This window comes from Girardinichthys multiradiatus, chromosome 12, assembly GCF_021462225.1.
Source record: "Girardinichthys multiradiatus isolate DD_20200921_A chromosome 12, DD_fGirMul_XY1, whole genome shotgun sequence".
Taxonomy (NCBI): Eukaryota; Metazoa; Chordata; class Actinopteri; order Cyprinodontiformes; family Goodeidae; genus Girardinichthys; species Girardinichthys multiradiatus.
Genome location: NC_061805.1, coordinates 19647363 through 19663927, shown reverse-complemented (window position 1 = coordinate 19663927; position 16565 = coordinate 19647363). Strand labels below are relative to the sequence as shown.

General features: G+C 41.9%; 1 protein-coding gene and 1 long non-coding RNA gene across 6 annotated transcripts in view; one reads left to right on the top strand and one right to left on the bottom strand.

Moving 5' to 3' along the window:
• LOC124878375 (transducin-like enhancer protein 4) overlaps positions 1–16565 on the top strand; it is a 63049-nt gene that overhangs the window by 31776 nt on the left and 14708 nt on the right. For all 4 annotated transcript variants that reach the window (XM_047382291.1, XM_047382290.1, XM_047382292.1 and 1 more), the window contains 5 exons: positions 6466–6588; positions 6972–7025; positions 7130–7282; positions 12947–13079; positions 13588–13775. In XM_047382291.1, coding sequence (XP_047238247.1) covers positions 6466–6588; positions 6972–7025; positions 7130–7282; positions 12947–13079; positions 13588–13775 — 651 coding nt within the window. The remainder of the gene's footprint in view (positions 1–6465; positions 6589–6971; positions 7026–7129; positions 7283–12946; positions 13080–13587; positions 13776–16565) is intronic.
• LOC124878376 lies at positions 1566–12328 on the bottom strand. Of its 2 annotated transcripts, none has more exons than XR_007040738.1 (3): positions 12168–12328; positions 7125–7314; positions 1566–1707 (listed from the first exon to the last, which is right to left on the bottom strand). It is a non-coding gene; the product is annotated as an uncharacterized LOC124878376 (long non-coding RNA). The 2 variants fall into 2 exon arrangements; XR_007040737.1 differs by having other exon boundaries at positions 7125–7253.

Genomic DNA, 16565 nt, shown 5'->3' with positions numbered 1-16565 from the left:
GAACCAGCCAACAAGATCAAGCAGGAAGAATGGAGAGGGAATTCAAACGGGGTGAGATTTTGGTAAATTTGTTTTCTCACCTTGTGACCTCTCCCAGCTCACCATGGAGGAGGTTGGAAATAGCTGGGAGCCTTCAAGACTGGCTGGAGTCATGGAAGGACTTTTTTTTTCCAAGATCCTCGGATCCACCTCACCATCAAGGCTGAACGTCAAAGGGCCCTGGGTGAAATCACCGCTTCTATGAGGAGACCTACCGCTCCCTCCTCCTTTCGCTTCTCCACCGTAGTTTGAGGTGACTTTCCGGCTCATGGCTTTGCTCCTGAGAAGCCTTCGCCACTGCCCCTTACTGGGACCTTACTCCTGGTCTTGTTCCGGAGGGGTTCATGAACAAACTGCCTCCACACCCCGATCCTGTTCCTGGTTCTGTTCTGGAGGGGTCCCAAGCTGGGCCGCCCTCACAATTTGTTCCTGTCCATGAGGGGCTCGTGGATGGACAGCCTCCACTTCCTGCTCCTGTTTCTGGTCCTGTCCTGGTCCTGTCCTGGAGGGATCTGAGAACGAACTGCCTCCATCCCTGGTTCCCGTCCCGGAGGAGTTTGTGGACGAGCTGTGTACACTTCCTGTTCCCGTCCCTGAGGGGAGCGAAGGGCTGTGTCAAACTGGCTTGTGTTTTGAGTTTTTGTTTTTGTAATTTTACCTGGTCTAGTCCTTTGTTTTCTGTCTCCCTGCACCCAAAGCCCATGCCTGTTCTGTGTTTTCCCCTGATTGTCTGGTCACGTTTGTCATTGGTTCCCCCTGCTGTTCAGTTTTGTATTTAAGCCCGTTTTGCTTGTGTTTGTGTGTGCGTTATGTGCACGCTTGCTACCCTGTTTGTTCCTTTCGTGAACATTAAAGACTCGTCTTACCTGCAAACCTCGAGCTTCGGGAGTTCTTCACTTTGTATTCATCACAAACCCATACTATGAGTGATTAGTCGCTGTAAGACATGGTTTTATTTTATTTAGTTTTAAAACAAATGTAAAATGATTGCAGTTAATAATCTTATGTTACTGTCTAGGGCAGTTAACAGGGTGAGCATAACTAAAACAGCAGCCCTAGTGTGTATAATCTACAGAATGTAGATTTTTATACTGAGATTTTGAAAAGGTTGCCAACATTTCCAAACCCAGCTAATTTTAAAAGCTAAAAGGATAAAACAGAAAAACTTTTATATACTTTGTCTTTTTATAGGATAGTCTTACACTTATCTTCTGAAAGCCTTGCTCTCTCTAGCTCTCTCCCAGTGTGAATGAACCACAATCCCTCACTGAGCACTCCACTGATACTGAAAATAGCTAGCTATGAGTCTTTTTCCATCTGACAGTGTCCACATTAAAGAGTGATGTTGTCAGTGAAATGTGGTAGTGATTAGATAAGGTGCATTCACTGATCGGAAAAAGATCATACCCCTATAAGCTGAAAATCGTCTGATTTGTGTCACCAGCTGATTTCTTGGTGCATCTCTGCTGGAACACATTAGAGCTTTTTGTTTGTGTGGAAATGAAAAAATGCGTCTTACTTTTCAGTTTTTGTTGTTTTCTGTATTATTTTTATTTTTGCGTGCAAACAAGCTTTACAGCTGCAGTCCATTTCTTTTCGTCAGTGCTGGGATACTCTTTTATAAAGCTCTGACGACAGTGTGTTGCCTGACCTTCCATGCTGGGCTGGCTGCAGAGAAAGAAACAAATGAACAGACCAAGAGAGATTTATTACACCAAATAACTCCCACCAAGACTTCAAAACATTCTGGGTTTGTGCATTACTTTGTGACGAATAAAACAGATGTTTTGCAGCCTAATTGGGTGAGTAACCATCTGAGCTGTTAATCAACAGGAAAGAAATAAATTGGACCACTGGTCACAACTTAAACATTGCAGCTTGGGCAGCAACCCTTTGTGTCACGTTTTTATACACTGGGCAGCACTCTTCCATCAACGTTTATTATGCAGTGCAATAAATCTACATTAGAATCTTGCCTATTGGGGTGATAAATAGGACCTGTGGCAGCGCACAATCCCTGCTCATCTTTTGGGATAAATGTGGTGCAGTGGTTAAAGGGATGGTTCTAGGTGAGTCTGATTGGTACATATGTGCTGCGGAGACCCAGAGGCACCTCCACTCAATTTCTAAAGCAGAAAGGTCTTGTCAAATAGTGTGGGAAAAAATGTAAAAACATGAATAAAAATAACTTATTTATTAGTGTGGTGACTTTTACAGTTTAAAAATTAAAATACGCTTAAAACATATTTGGTTTAGGCATTGATAAAGTCACAGATATCTGCTCCACTTGGTATCTACAATCAGTCTACCTACAGCTAATGCAAAGTAACTCACCTGTTTGTTTGCTGAATTTGTTACCAGTTTGTCAGATATACCGGACTAGTTGCATTGTAGTCAGGAGTGTAATATTACTTTACTAAACTGCCAAAATAATAATGATACGTTATGCATAAAGCATCATGCATAAATACTTTTCTTTTGGGTTTAGGAACAGAAGGACTGCTTTTTACATACACTGACTGGCCACTTTATTAGATACACCTTGTCTTCAAAACTGCCTTAGTGATTCGTAGCATAGATTCAACAAGGTGTCTGTAACTTAAAGAGATTTAACTCCATAGTGGTATGACTGGATAAAGCTTTTGCTGCAGATTTAAAGGCTAGCACATCCACAATGAAAATCTCTCATTTCACCTCATCCTAAAGGTTCTTTATTTGATTGAGATATGGTGTTTTTGAGGCCATTAGAGTAACATAAACTCACAGTCATGTTCAATAAACCATTTTGAAACATTTGTGCCATGTCTGGCTCGATTTAGCCATCAGAAGATGGGTACTCTGTGGTTATAAAGGATATTGTCAGCTGCAATACACAGGTAAGCTATGGTGTTCAAGTGATGCCCAGATGGTTTTAAGGGGCACTGAGTGCGTCAAGAAAGTATCCTCCACACCATTTTACCACTACCACCAGCCTAAACTGCTCAGAGAAGGCAGGATGGATCCTTTTTTTTAATCGCATTCAGCGGCCTGCATATACTTGTGCATCTATTACACCTATGGCTATGGCAATGCCAATGTTCTAGTTTATCGCTGCAGTAAACAAGAAAGTGATGGGCATTTTTGTTACATTGTTCAGAGCATAGCAGGATTCTTATTCCGAGGAAAGGGGTGTTAACGCCTGTGTCAAATGTTACTAAACCTCTAAAATGTATTGAACATTCCTGCATCATGACAATTTTTGGGGACACAAGGTTGTTGGAAGGACTGCTGATAGATGAAAGGCATTTGGCCTATTCTGACAAGTCGGAGTTTTAGCTGCTTCTAATGAATATTTATTTGTTTTATTTGTTTTTTTTAATCAATCTTTTGCCAAATGTTTTGGACAAATTGATAATTCTAGGTAATTATTTTTCCTACAAAACATCTCTTTTTATTTATTTTTGTATAACACAAAATAAAATCCAAACAGGTTTTGGACTTCAGTCATTCAGTGCCACCTCCAGCATGACAAATATAAATAAAATGATCCAAACCATAATGTGGCTCACTTCAGTTTGTGCAACTCACAAGGAAAAGGAAGGAGTTTCTACTACACCTTTCAAAATGTTATAATCAAGACTGTAACCTTAAAACAACTGTTTGTATTATTTGGGAATCTGTCCTGTTTAATTTTTCTTCATTTATATTACATTATGTACACAATTATACTCAGATAACGTAAAATTTATTTGAAGAACTACACAAGTCTTTGCAGTAACACAAGCAGGCAGAAGCACAGAGATGATCCATCAACCATTCCTTAAAAACTGGAAAACTTCAAAGACGGACCTTAGAGAGCATTCAACAGCTTTAAGAAATGCATAGTACTTATTTTATTTCTCTCTCTTCAGCAGTACCTGGTTTGTCTCTTTAGCTGCTCATGTATGCCACTTGTTTTGCTCTGATTTATAAAGAAATCTTACAGAGTATCCAATACCTCTACATATCATTATGTAACTGGACCTATTTCCACTCTTTGGACCACTTTGGCCCTGAAATACATTGAATCTTTACAACACAGCTCTATTCGCAGGGAAGCGGGTAGTTGTCTTGCAATTGGAAAGTTTTTGTTCCATTCCAGTTTCCTCCTATCACATGTGGTGTGCTGCTGGGCATGGTTGCTTATCAATCTGTGTATCGCTGTATGAATATGTGCATGTTTGTGAATGTGAATGGATGAATGTGGCTGTAATGTAAAGTGCTTTGAGTGGTCATGATGACTAGAAAAGCTCTATAAATTCAGCCCATCTACTGCTGCATACTTAAACATGGCAATTTGAAGGAAATGTGTTGTACCTTTTGTCAAAAATTTAGAAAGAGGAAACAGATCAATTCATTAAACTTGATTTCTGCAGATTATTATTGTTAACATCATCGATTATGTCAATGATGGGCATGAATTGTGGAAGTTGTGGCTTAGTGGTTAGAGCAGGGCGCTTGCATCCTGGTTCGAATCCAACAGGCTGTCACTCTGGGTCCCTGAGCAAGACCCTTAGCCCCAAAATGCTCACCGGGAGCTGCACAGCACCACTGCACTCTAAGCGGATGGGTTAAAAGCAGAGAACAATTTTCACGGGGATGTACAATTTGCAATGACAAATAAAGATTATTATGATTATCATAATAATAATTATGATAAATTGTGGCAGCTGTAGTTTAAAGTTAGAATGGATAAATCAGGGTCAACACTGATGTAACAACAAGACAGAGTATTGTTAAAGTGAATAAAAAAGGAAAGAAGAGGCCATAGATATCATTATCAAGACTTGCTGAATCAGTTGGATATGGGAGGTAAATGTAATTATAATGTCAGTGAAAATTAATACTTTCAGTCACCCACACCAAAGACTTTGTCACAGTCACATTGCTCGTTCAGCCGACAGAGCCTTCATTTGTCTCCTCAGCAAAATTAATTTGCTTTGATGTTTTTGAAAAGAGCTAATTTGCAGGCTAATTAATCTAATCAGCCTGAAAAGAAGGCGACAGAGAGCGATAGCTCAACTTGCTCCTCTATCACTCACGAAGGGACACACGCCCATACACACACTGATATCTGCAGACTATTTGCACATCCAGAGGACTAAAATGTAAACAGGAACAAGTGCTTCACACACATACTTACACACGTACATCCCCGCACACACACACAGCCTCACCCTTCCCCCCGCTCAGAATCGTTGTCATCAACACTTGCAGCACGGCAAAGGGCAGTGGAAAGGTTACAAGCGTGAGTTAGTGGAAAGGTCGAGCTAAAGGTCTTGTTTTATTTAATTTTTTTCCTTTCTGTCCATTTTATTCTGGGTGAGCAGCGCCTCCCACCAATGTGTGTGTGTTAGGGGGGGGGGGGGGGGGTGTCAGCAAAGACATCCTGAGGACGAGGGGCACTGTCTGACTGGCCTTAGTTTGATCTCTGCTTCTCAAAGAACATTAATCGTTCACTGACGATATTTAAAAGATGTAAAGGAATATGCAGCATTAGTCTAGCTGCTGCACCCAATGGCAGGGTGGCGCAATGAGTCTGTTAAGGATGCACATCTGTTAAGTTATGTTATGTAAAACTGGATGTTTAGACAGACAGTTGAGTTGATCTTTAGACGATTTGGTAAAATTTGCGCTGATAACACCATGAAGTAGAGAAGTCCCAACTCGCCCACATGTCCTTTAATATGCAGAGTAGTGTGATGGATGTAAAACGTGGGAGAGAGTCACTTTTAATTTTACGGAACAAGCATTCAACAGTTTTATCAAGTTCAGAAACTGTCTGAGGTACTACAGAAAGAGACCATAGTAGTGTGCCATGGCTGGAGCCATGTTGGTTGTGTCTGAATCTGCAAAGAAATGCAAAGATAGCCAACACCACCCATAATAAAAGCTTTAAATGTCTCCTTGGAGATAAAGCAGCCCAGTTTTACAGTGTGTTGTAAGTTGTTCCTGTCTCTGGCTGCAGCAGACTGAAACAATACCAGTCATAATGCAAGAAAACTGAATGGAAGAAGAAGCCAATCAAGAATAATTTTATATGTTATCGTTTTTCCTGTCAGAATACCTTGTGTTTGTACAGAATACAATTTTTGAAATTCTTTGGGAACATTTGTAAACACATTTGTTCTTTGTTTTGTATTATTATTGGTTAAACCTTAAAGTAGTTTTAAGTTGCATCTATCAGTGCTCTTTTCTTAAAATATTTTCATTAAAAATATTTTCATTTAAAATTATAATTTAATATATTTGCTGTGCAGCTCATAAAAGTTTGTTTAAAATGCATCAGAATAAGAATGGATAAATCCTGTTATCATATACATACCACATTGGGTTTATAAGCAATTGCTTTAATAACGGAAATGTTTGCTAATTGCCGTTTGTTTACATGTTCGTTTTCTGTTTCAGAGTTCATCTGTGTCTCCGTCTGCCAGTTTCCGGGCCGGAGAGAAACATCCGAGTTCCAGCGATTTTTCATCCGACAGCAAGAAGCAGAAGACAGATGACAAGGAGCTGACCTCCACCCGCTATGTAAGTGACGAGGTTATAATCCTCCTTCTCCGAGCAGGGGAGGAGATGTATGATTAAACATTTTATTACTGAAAGAGAAAATTGGAAAAGAGAGAGCCAAATCATTTTTCTCACAGATCTTGATTCTGCTATCACTGAAGAGCTGGGAAAAGGAAATAGAGAAACATTTAGGAGATCAAAAACAGGTTTACCTGTGAAGCCACTAGCTTTCAGTTTATCCTTTATGTTTATTACATTGGCAAAGACGAAACGCATGAGCAGAGTGATTAGAATACATTGGTAAACCCTTTTACTGTATAAAGTAAAACTATAAGGATTTTTTTTTGTTTTTTGTTTTATTCAATTATTTGCAAATGTGAGTTACATTTGTGTGTGAATCCCAGGAAAGTGATGGAGAAAAGAGTGATGACAACTTGGTAGTTGATGTCTCCAACGAGGTACTAAGCAGCTTTTTTTTTATTTCAATGCTATCTTTTTTGTTACTTTCTTGTAAAAAGTTGAACCTTGTTATTTTGAAAACATCTGTTCTCACCCACCTTAGGATCCTACTTCTCCTCGAGGAAGTCCCGCCCACTCTCCTCGGGAGAACGGATTGGACAAAAGTCGCCTGTTAAAGAAAGATGTCCCCCTGAGTCCTTCCTCCATCGCCTCCTCCAGCAGCACACCTTCATCCAAGTCCAAAGAGATTAATTTGGTGAGTCATTTGGGGAATTATCGCCTTTTGATCTGTTAAAAGTATTTCTCAGGTTAATTTCCTTTCATTTTTAGCTACTTGTTTAATTATAAACATCACAAAGAATCATTGTAAGTAAGATATAAGAAAATATTAACTTTTGATGGCAAACATCTTATGCATCTGAATATAATAAATATGTTGCGGACCTTACTAGATTCTAAAATGCTTTTAATCTAACCTCAAGAGTTCAAAAACAAACAACAGATTCCAGGTGGTCATTATTTACAAAGCCAAAATTTAAAAAATACATAAAAAAAGCTGTGTGTGACAAACAAAATACACGTTTGCCGCTTTCATGGGACTAGAGCAAGAAAAAACCCTGCAGGTTAGGTTACCCAGTTGCCACTTGATTAACTGGTCATCAGCAAGCTAGAGTTTTGACCATTTCCATGTTTGGGCCATACAGATATGTGCCAAAGAGGAAAGACAATAACAATGACCTTCGAGAAGCATTTGTTGCTGCCCATCAATCTTGAAAGGTTAATAAGAAGATTTCCACTACAATCTGAAGTGAATCCTTCTACACTGAGACAGATTATTTACAAATGAAAAATGTTTACCCAGATTCCCAGGAGTGAACATCCCAGAAAATGAAACCTAATGTCAGACCTCAGATAACTCAGTAAAACTGCAAAATACCCAAGAGCTCAATCTTGAAAACACAGGCCTAAGTTAAATGACAAAGGGCATAACAGAACAGTTAGAAAAAAATGGGATATAACAGTATATATAATGTCCTTTTTTCAGATGAGCTCAAAGTAAGGATGCGTGACAATATTTGTCGCAGTGGATAACAAATCATGAAATCAGCACAAAGATCTCATACCTACTGTTGAGCATGGTGGAGGAGGGGTAATAATTTGGGCCTGTTTTGCAGGCTGAGTGCATTCATTGAGTGTACCAAAAACTATTAGAAATCTAGATTCAAATGAATGAAGTCCAATCTTCAATGCAATTCAAGTGATGTGGTGGGTACTTAACAGAGCTGTGTAGAGAAAAAAAAAAATCTGCAAACATCATTGAACTTAAGCAATGCTTTATGAGGGAAGACAATGTGTAACAATGTCAGACAGATAAGGTCAAGTTTGCTCCATAAACTATTTTTTATTTAATATACTACAATGTTTCTATTTGAGATTATCCTTTGCTTAATAAATCATGACTATAATACCAGTTGTGTGCGTTTGTAGCTGGACCAGATGGGCTTTATTATGTCCTGAAATTTAAATCCCTAAAACTGAAAGAATGTGTAGTTTCTCTTTACCATAAATGGGTCAGGGTGTGCTGAGGTTGTATAGGATCCACGTGCAGAGCTAAGGAACGTCATGGTGAGTTGAAAATGGTTTTAATGATGAATCTTCAAAGCCAGAACTTACAAAGAGCACGGTGATGAGCAACAGGCAGGTAACATAAATTCAGGCAGGAAAAACCCTAAGAAACAGCTGGGTAGCATGCAGGGTAGTAACAAGGTAGACATCAGGAGGAACCAGTTGCAAACAATGAAAAACAGAGAGCATAAATACTGAGAGAAGTGGAGAGTGAACCAATGAATTGAGAGCTAATCAAGGAGAGAATCGGGTGCAGCTGGTGGAAGAGGGAATGCAGGCAACTGAAGGAGGCTGGTAACCTAATGAAAGTTACAACTGTAACTACGGTTCTATGAATCCTGGATGACCGCCAGAGGCAGTGATTCAAGCACTGAATGATCATTGTTGCGCATGCGCAGGTCGAGAATTTAATATCAACACGGCCACGTGACCTACCGGTGGCTCACGTTTGTCTATATAGTCACATGACACCGGGAGCCCAGTCCCGACAAACTTCTCGTGAGCACACAGAGACAGAGGGACCGAGCGCTCTGGCGGTCATCCGGGATTCATAGAACCGTGGTTACAGTCATAACTTTCTTTCTATTTCATCCCTACTGACCGCCAGAGGCTGTGCTTCAAGCACTGGATGACGCATACCAACAGGGTCCCAAGGGATCCCACAGAAACCCCAAGGAACACAGCAACACCACCAACCTCAGCGGGACGCAGAAGGCGGTTGCTCCAGTATGCCTTGCAGGGGATGCGGCATGGCAACGTTAACTCTGTAAAATCTGGCAAAGGTGCTCGGTGCTGTCCAGGAAGCTGGTTCACAAATGGCTTCTAGAGGCACCCCGGTCATGGCAGCCCATGAGGTGGACAGGCTCCTAGTGAAGTGACATCGCACGCCGCCAGGCAGGGGCCGATCCTGCAAGGAGTAAGCCACAGGGATCATCTCCACAATCCAATGTGCCAACCGCTGTCTAGAAAAGGTCTGACCCTTCCAAGAGCCAGCATAACAGACGAAGAGACAGTCAGTCAGACATACGCCTCGAGCGCTCGGACAGGGCAAAGAGGCTCAGAGGGGGTACCAGGATTAAAATGGGAAAGCCGGAGCAACAGAACACTGCCAGCCACCGCAGGCACCTTTGGAACAAAGGAAGCAGTAGTCCACAGCGTAACACCGGAGCCATCCGGGTTCCCCCGACAACATGGTTCAGACACAGACAGAGCATGCAATTCCCCCACCTGTTTAGCAGAAGCCGTGGCCAACAGGAAGGCAGTTTTCAGGGAGAGCCACTTGAGATCCATCCTTGTAACGGGCTCAAAAGGGGGAGACTGAAGGGCCACAAGCACCAGAGACAAATTCCACGCAGGGGCCACAGGACGCCTGGGTGGACACAAGCGCCTGGCACCCTTCAGGAACAGCGTGACATCCCCATGCTGGCCAACAGAGCAACCACCAAACGCGGCATGCAAATGGGAAATGGCTGCCACATACACCTTCAAAGGGGATCTGGGGGAAGGGGATCACCCCACATCCAGCAACTCTTGAAGGAAGGACAGCAAATGGGAAACAGGACAGCGAACAGGGTCCAGTCCCTTACCACGGCACCAGTCAGCAAAGACTTAGCACCATAGGTGGCCCGAGTGGACGGTGCCCATGCGCCAGTCATGGTCTGTCCCACCCTGCTCCCATAATGGGAGAAGGCAGAGCCTGCATTTTTAGAGGCCAAAGCCAAAGCTGCAGGCGGCCCGGATCGGGCACGGAGCACGGAGTGCCAGGAACACAGCCATCAGCTCTAGAACATTGATATGGACCTCGCTCTGCCGCGGGGACCACACCCCCTGAACCGCACGGTCTTGCCAGGTCGCTCCCCAACCCTTGGAGGAAGCATCCACATGGACGACTTCCCTCCGACATGGAAGGGGGCCGAGCGGAATACCCGCCACAATGTAGGATCCGTTTCGCCACTGGGACAGAGACTGTAGGTACCGAGGCACAACCCGAAGCTGTTGGAGCCTGTGAGTATGCCGGGAGGGGTCCAGGCCAACCCCGTTCAGCCACATCTGCAGGGGCCGCAATGAAAGAAGCCCCAGAGGCACCACGCTGGAAGCTGCAGTGAGCATGCCTAGAAGATGCAGGTACTCCACAAACTTGCCAAGACGGAAGCTCGGAAGCACAGCCAGAATATTGGCGACCCGCCGAGAAGAAGGACAGGTGGTCATGGAAACAGAGTCTAGAACCATGCCTAAGAAAACAGTCATCTGGGAGGGGATCAGGCTCCTCTTCTCCAGATTCACTCTCAAACCCAGCTGACGTATGTTGTCGAAGTGTCTTGGATCGCCTGATCGCAGGTCGCAGCACAAATGAGCCAGTCATCCAAATAAGTCCCCGTGCCTGCAGGGGGGAAAGGGCCACCGGGTGAACACCCGAGGAGAGAGGGAAAGACCAAAGGGAAGAACCCTGAACTGGAAGTGCCTCCCGTGAAAATAACTATCCTTCAGCTCGATAGATGTGAACCAGTCGCCTGCAGGACCTCCCCAGTGGTCAACATGTGAAAAGGCATAACCTTGAGGAAAGCGTTCAGACTCCGGAGGTCCAATATTGGACGACGACTGCCGGTCTTCTTGGGAACCAGAAAATAAATTGAATAAAAGCCCCCTGGATCCCGCAGGGGGTCCACCGGAACAATAGCACCCTTGGCCAGCAAGGTGCAGATCTATCGGTCCAGGGCCTGAGCCTTCATAGGGTCGCAGATGACCGTCCTCTTGGCTTGGCTGGGGACGGGAGGCCGGCGGCGGAACTGAAGACGGTATCCCCAGAACAGAGTAGACAACACCAACGAGTCCGGGTCATGAACAGCCCAATAACTGAGCTGGCCGGAGGTAAAAAACCCAACCGCCGGCTCCAAAACATCACCGGCGGGCCCCCTGGCTGAGGAGGGGAAGTCTCGCCGCGGCAACCATCCACCCGGAGAGACTGAAGGAGGGCCTTTATCTGGGCCAGCTCCGTCGAAAGCTGATCCACTCTAGTGGACAGTCCCGGGGGCCCGCGCCACTTGGCTCTCCTCCCAGACGCCAAAGGCACGTCCGCAGCGGACTGCTTTATCGAAGCCGCAGCCAGTCCAGGCAGCAACGGATCCTGCTGGACAGAGACTGCCCAGTCAGCAGGCTACCCTACCGAGGACAGCCGGGCCAACCGCACCGCTTGGGGCAGAACGCTGCCGTTAGAGCAGGCATGATCCGAAAGCGCCTCCCTGAGATGGGAGGCTGCAGAGGAGCCGAACAGGTTGCACAACAAAGATTGTCCATGACCTAGGGACAGGTGGGAACAGATGGGGTTGAACGGGCAGAAAAAAACGCCGTCAAGACCCTGTTACGGCTACAACAGCAACAAGCCGTAGGACTCAGCATGAGCAGAAAACGCCACTGGCAAGTCAAGCAATCAAAGCAATGCGGACAGCAACTACTGCCAAAAAAAGAACGGACTCAGCACGATCAGAAAACGCCACCAGCGAGCCGAACAAACTTACCAGAAAACCTGGAGGAAAAAGCAGCTTGCGCAGCCTCTGGAGGGCAGAGCCATCTGCAGCTCCGACCACAATTGATCACGAGGCTTCTAGCAACAAGAGGAACGAGGAACAATGAATACAAGCCAACACCTGCATTCATCAACCTGCGCGCAAGAAGGAGAAAGGGGACTGGGCTCCCGGTGTCATGTGACTATATAGACTCACATGAGCCACCGGTAGGTCACATGTGACCATGTTGTTATTAAAATTCTCAACCTTTTGTGCAAGAATGATCATTCAGTGCTTGAAGCACCGCCTCTGGCGGTCAGTAGGGATGAAATAGAACCCTAGTGAGCAGAGAATGCAGGGAGGTAACAGAAACATCTAAATGAACTGAAGCAAGTAAACAATGAGACTAACTAAATAACATTAACAGTGGGGAACCAGATCTATCTGGAAATATAAACTAACGCATCTAACATAGGAATCTAGGGAAGTAACAAAATTTAAACAACAGAATAAATCTAATAAAACTGAATGAACAGAAATAAAGCAAGAAAAGAACCTCGCAGTGTAAAGAAGGTAAACAGAACTCAAATCAAAAACCTAACACAGGCAGATTATGACAATATGTGCTTAGGTTTTGTAATTAAGAAAATAATGTCAACAAACAAAAAAACAAATTTTCTCCATAATTTTGTTGTTTCTACTTTGGTTGTGAATTATTTGAAATTGCTACTAGATGTAAATTTACATTTTTATAATAATTTGCTCTTGTTTATTTGCTATTTTTAATTTAGAATGAGAAATCTACAACACCTGTGTCTAAGTCCAGCACCCCAACATCCCGTTCTGAGGCCCCCACACCTAGCAGCACCTCCACCCCTGGTCTCAGGCCTGCACTGAGCAAACCCACAGGAGCCGAGCTGCTGGGTGAGTCCTGATCGTAGCTAATCATAAAGAATCTTTACAACAACAGGAAGCTTAAATCACTAAGAACCTGAAGTATAAGTAACGCTGGACATTATCCACTTTTTAACCGTAACAAGCCTTCCTCAGAATCTATTTGCTATGTTGACTACTTACAGTACAACATACAGTTTGGCAATTTAATGTTTCCAATATATTTGTGATCTATTTTTTCAGATTAAAAACACGCTTTGGAAGAAGTAAGAAGTAAAAATAATGTTACGGAATTATGTCACTTCTAAATGTTAAATTTTAGAAATGAAAAAACAATTTAACATATTTCTGTATCTGAAGAAATTGACCATGTTCTCTTAATTTTTAGATTTATATTTTAATTAATATAAAAAAAACTAAGCTGTAATTACAATTTTATTATTTTTTTATGCAGATTGAAAAATGTATTTGTGTCTTACTAAAAAATAGTTTTTAACTTCTGCCTTTGTTTTTTTGTTTTTGTTTTTTTGTTTTCCAGCTTCTGGTCTTCGCACGCCGCTCGCAGTGCCCTGCTCGTACCCTGGGCCGTTCGGAATGGTTCCTCACCCTGGCATGAACGGAGAGCTGAGTGGAGCAGGCGCCGCCTACCCCGGCCTGCACAGCATCTCCCCACAGATGAGCGCAGTGGCAGCCGCTGCTGTGGCGGCATATGGACGCACGCAAGTGGTGCTTGAACAATCACAGAAACATACTGTACATACTGTACAATACGTTCTTTGTTAAGATGTCCAAAACCTCTGACAGAATCAAGCATTACAGGGGAGAAAAGCAAAACAACACAGTCTTTTCTATTTTTTGATGACTTTTCTTTCTGGATCATTAAGAAATTCATCAGTTGTAGGTTTTGATACATTTGTTAGTTAACAGTAAATAAAGCAGCTTTCCTATAGTGTAATATCAAACAAACAGCACCTGTCTCATCTACTTCTAGCTTTTTACAACACTTGCCTCACTGATGTATAACTCGAGCAATTAGAGCTGTCATAATGATGAAAAGCACTCTCATTTTCTTTCTCTTGTTAATGCTTCTGTTTTTCCACTTTATTATATTATTGCATAGCTGTTTCTTGAGTCTAAGCAAACTCTTAACTGTTTTATGTAACACTGCCAGTGTTATTGCTACCGTATAATCAGCCTCTACATCAATCAGCCTAAACATCAGGCTAGATATTTTGTCGGTTCTTTGACGTGTTCTCAAACATCACTAGCAATTACTTTATTTTTTTTTTTTGAATTTTTTATTTTGGAAATTTTTACAGAGCAAATCCTGACATTTATCCGAGACAGAAATAAAAGAAAAGACATAGAGCCAGACATATCTGTGTTCACACAAAAACATACACACATAACTTTATAGATCAAGGACAGGGCATATCAAATATAGTTTCCATTCAGCATTGGTTACAACGACCCTCTATCAAATTGCTAGACACACGTCTACACAACGCCATCTTTGATTAAAGAGATCAACATTCATTTGTAAAATAAAAGTCATGCGTTCCATTATATATATTTGTTTAACTCTTTGTTTCCTCTCAATTATAGTCAGAGGTTTTATATCTTTCCAATTCACGGTGATTATGTTTTTTTGCAGTCAGTAACAAAATACGTGTAATGTATTTTTGATGTGCACTAAACAGTTTACTTGATATGGCACCTAGTAGATAAAACAGAGGACTTGATGGTACTTCCATCCACAAAACCTTCTCGAGCTCCTCCTTAACACTTTTGTAGTACACCCGGATTATAGGACAGTCCCAGAATATATGTGTGTGGTCACCTATTGTCGCACAATTTCTCCAGTACAATGCAGCCGAAGGCGTTTTAACCAAATTTGAAATTACAAGAGGAGTATGGAAGAAACAAACTTTTCATTTCCAGTCAAATTCTTTCCATAATTGACTATTAATCCCTCTATGGCTGTTTTTACATAAGTTATCCCAAAATTCATCTTCTATTATAACATTTAACTCTAATTCCCATTTCTCTTTAATATACCAAGTATTCTGGGCAATATCAAGCGAGAGCCTCTTGTACAAATTGGAAACATGCATTTTTGTGAGCAATTTCTTTTCTAGAATGCTAATAAAATATTTTTCCATCGGGTTTGGATCTTTATAAATTCTCTTTTTCTCTTTATGGCTCATAATATAATGTCTGATTTGGAGATACCTATACATATAATTTGCCGGAAGATCAAATTGTTCCCTTATCTGTGAAAAAAACTTAAGGCCTGTTCCTTCAAACAACTGATTAAGGGTGGTAAGATCTTTAATAGCCCATCTTCGAAATCCATGACCCAATGTGGAGGGGAGAAACTCTATATTACCCATTATTGGCATAGCTTGGGATATTGAACCTGTATCCATCAACAATTTTAACTTCTATCCAGACCTTCAAAGTATGTTTAATCCATTCATTCCCAATATTGAGTTTAGTAATAATTTTTGACTCAACAAAAGGCAGTGTTGACAAAGGTATACCCCTAATTTTGCTCTGTTCTATTTGGTTCCAAATTGCCTCCTTGCCTCCCCCAATCCATGAGACTATAGCCACTAATTGGGGTGTTTTAAATTAGGTAAAGCCAATCCTCCTTTATCTTTAGGCAAATAAACTGTCTTAAATTTTATTCTGGGCCTCTTCTGTTGCCAAATAAACTGGGATATTAATTTATTTAGCATAATAAATGTAGAAACTGGGACTCTTATGGGCAAAGTTTGAAACAAAAAGAGAAGACGAGGAATCGAGTTCATCTTTACAGTCTCAACTCTACCCAATAAAGAGAGCAGGAGAAACTCCCAACGAGTTAAGTCATTCTTTAATTGTTTTACTAGCTTTGTATAATTAGCATTAAACAATCAAAATAATCCCCAAGTACCTAAAGCCTTTATCCGACCAACGAAAAGACACTGTTTTATTTAACTCCTCTGACCAATTCCCTGATATCATCAACACCTCTGATTTATTTTGGTTTATTTTGTATCCTCAGCATATGTATCTAAACATAACATAAGCGCTGGGATTGATGTTTTTGGATGTTTAATAAAAATCAAAAATATCATCAGCAAAGAGAGCAATTTTGTGAATTATTACTACCCCAACAGTTATTCCCTGACTCTGTATATTTTGACGTATAGCCTCAGCCAAAGGCTCAGCGCAAAGAGGACAGGGGACAAAGAGTCCCCCTGTCTCACCCCTCTCTCTACCTTAAAAAAATCAGAACAGTTCCAGTTAACTCTTACGTTTTTTTAGAACTTAAATTTTTATTGATTTTAAAACAGAGCAATTACACAGCCATACAACAGCAATAATTAACAGTTTTAACAGTGTGAAATCTTACCATAAATTAAACGTCTCGGCGTGACATTTTACAATTTCAGCATCATAATTGTAGTCTCAGCATCACCATACAAACCTAACACAAGAATCCACCTTGGGCAGCAGGTCTAAGTACCA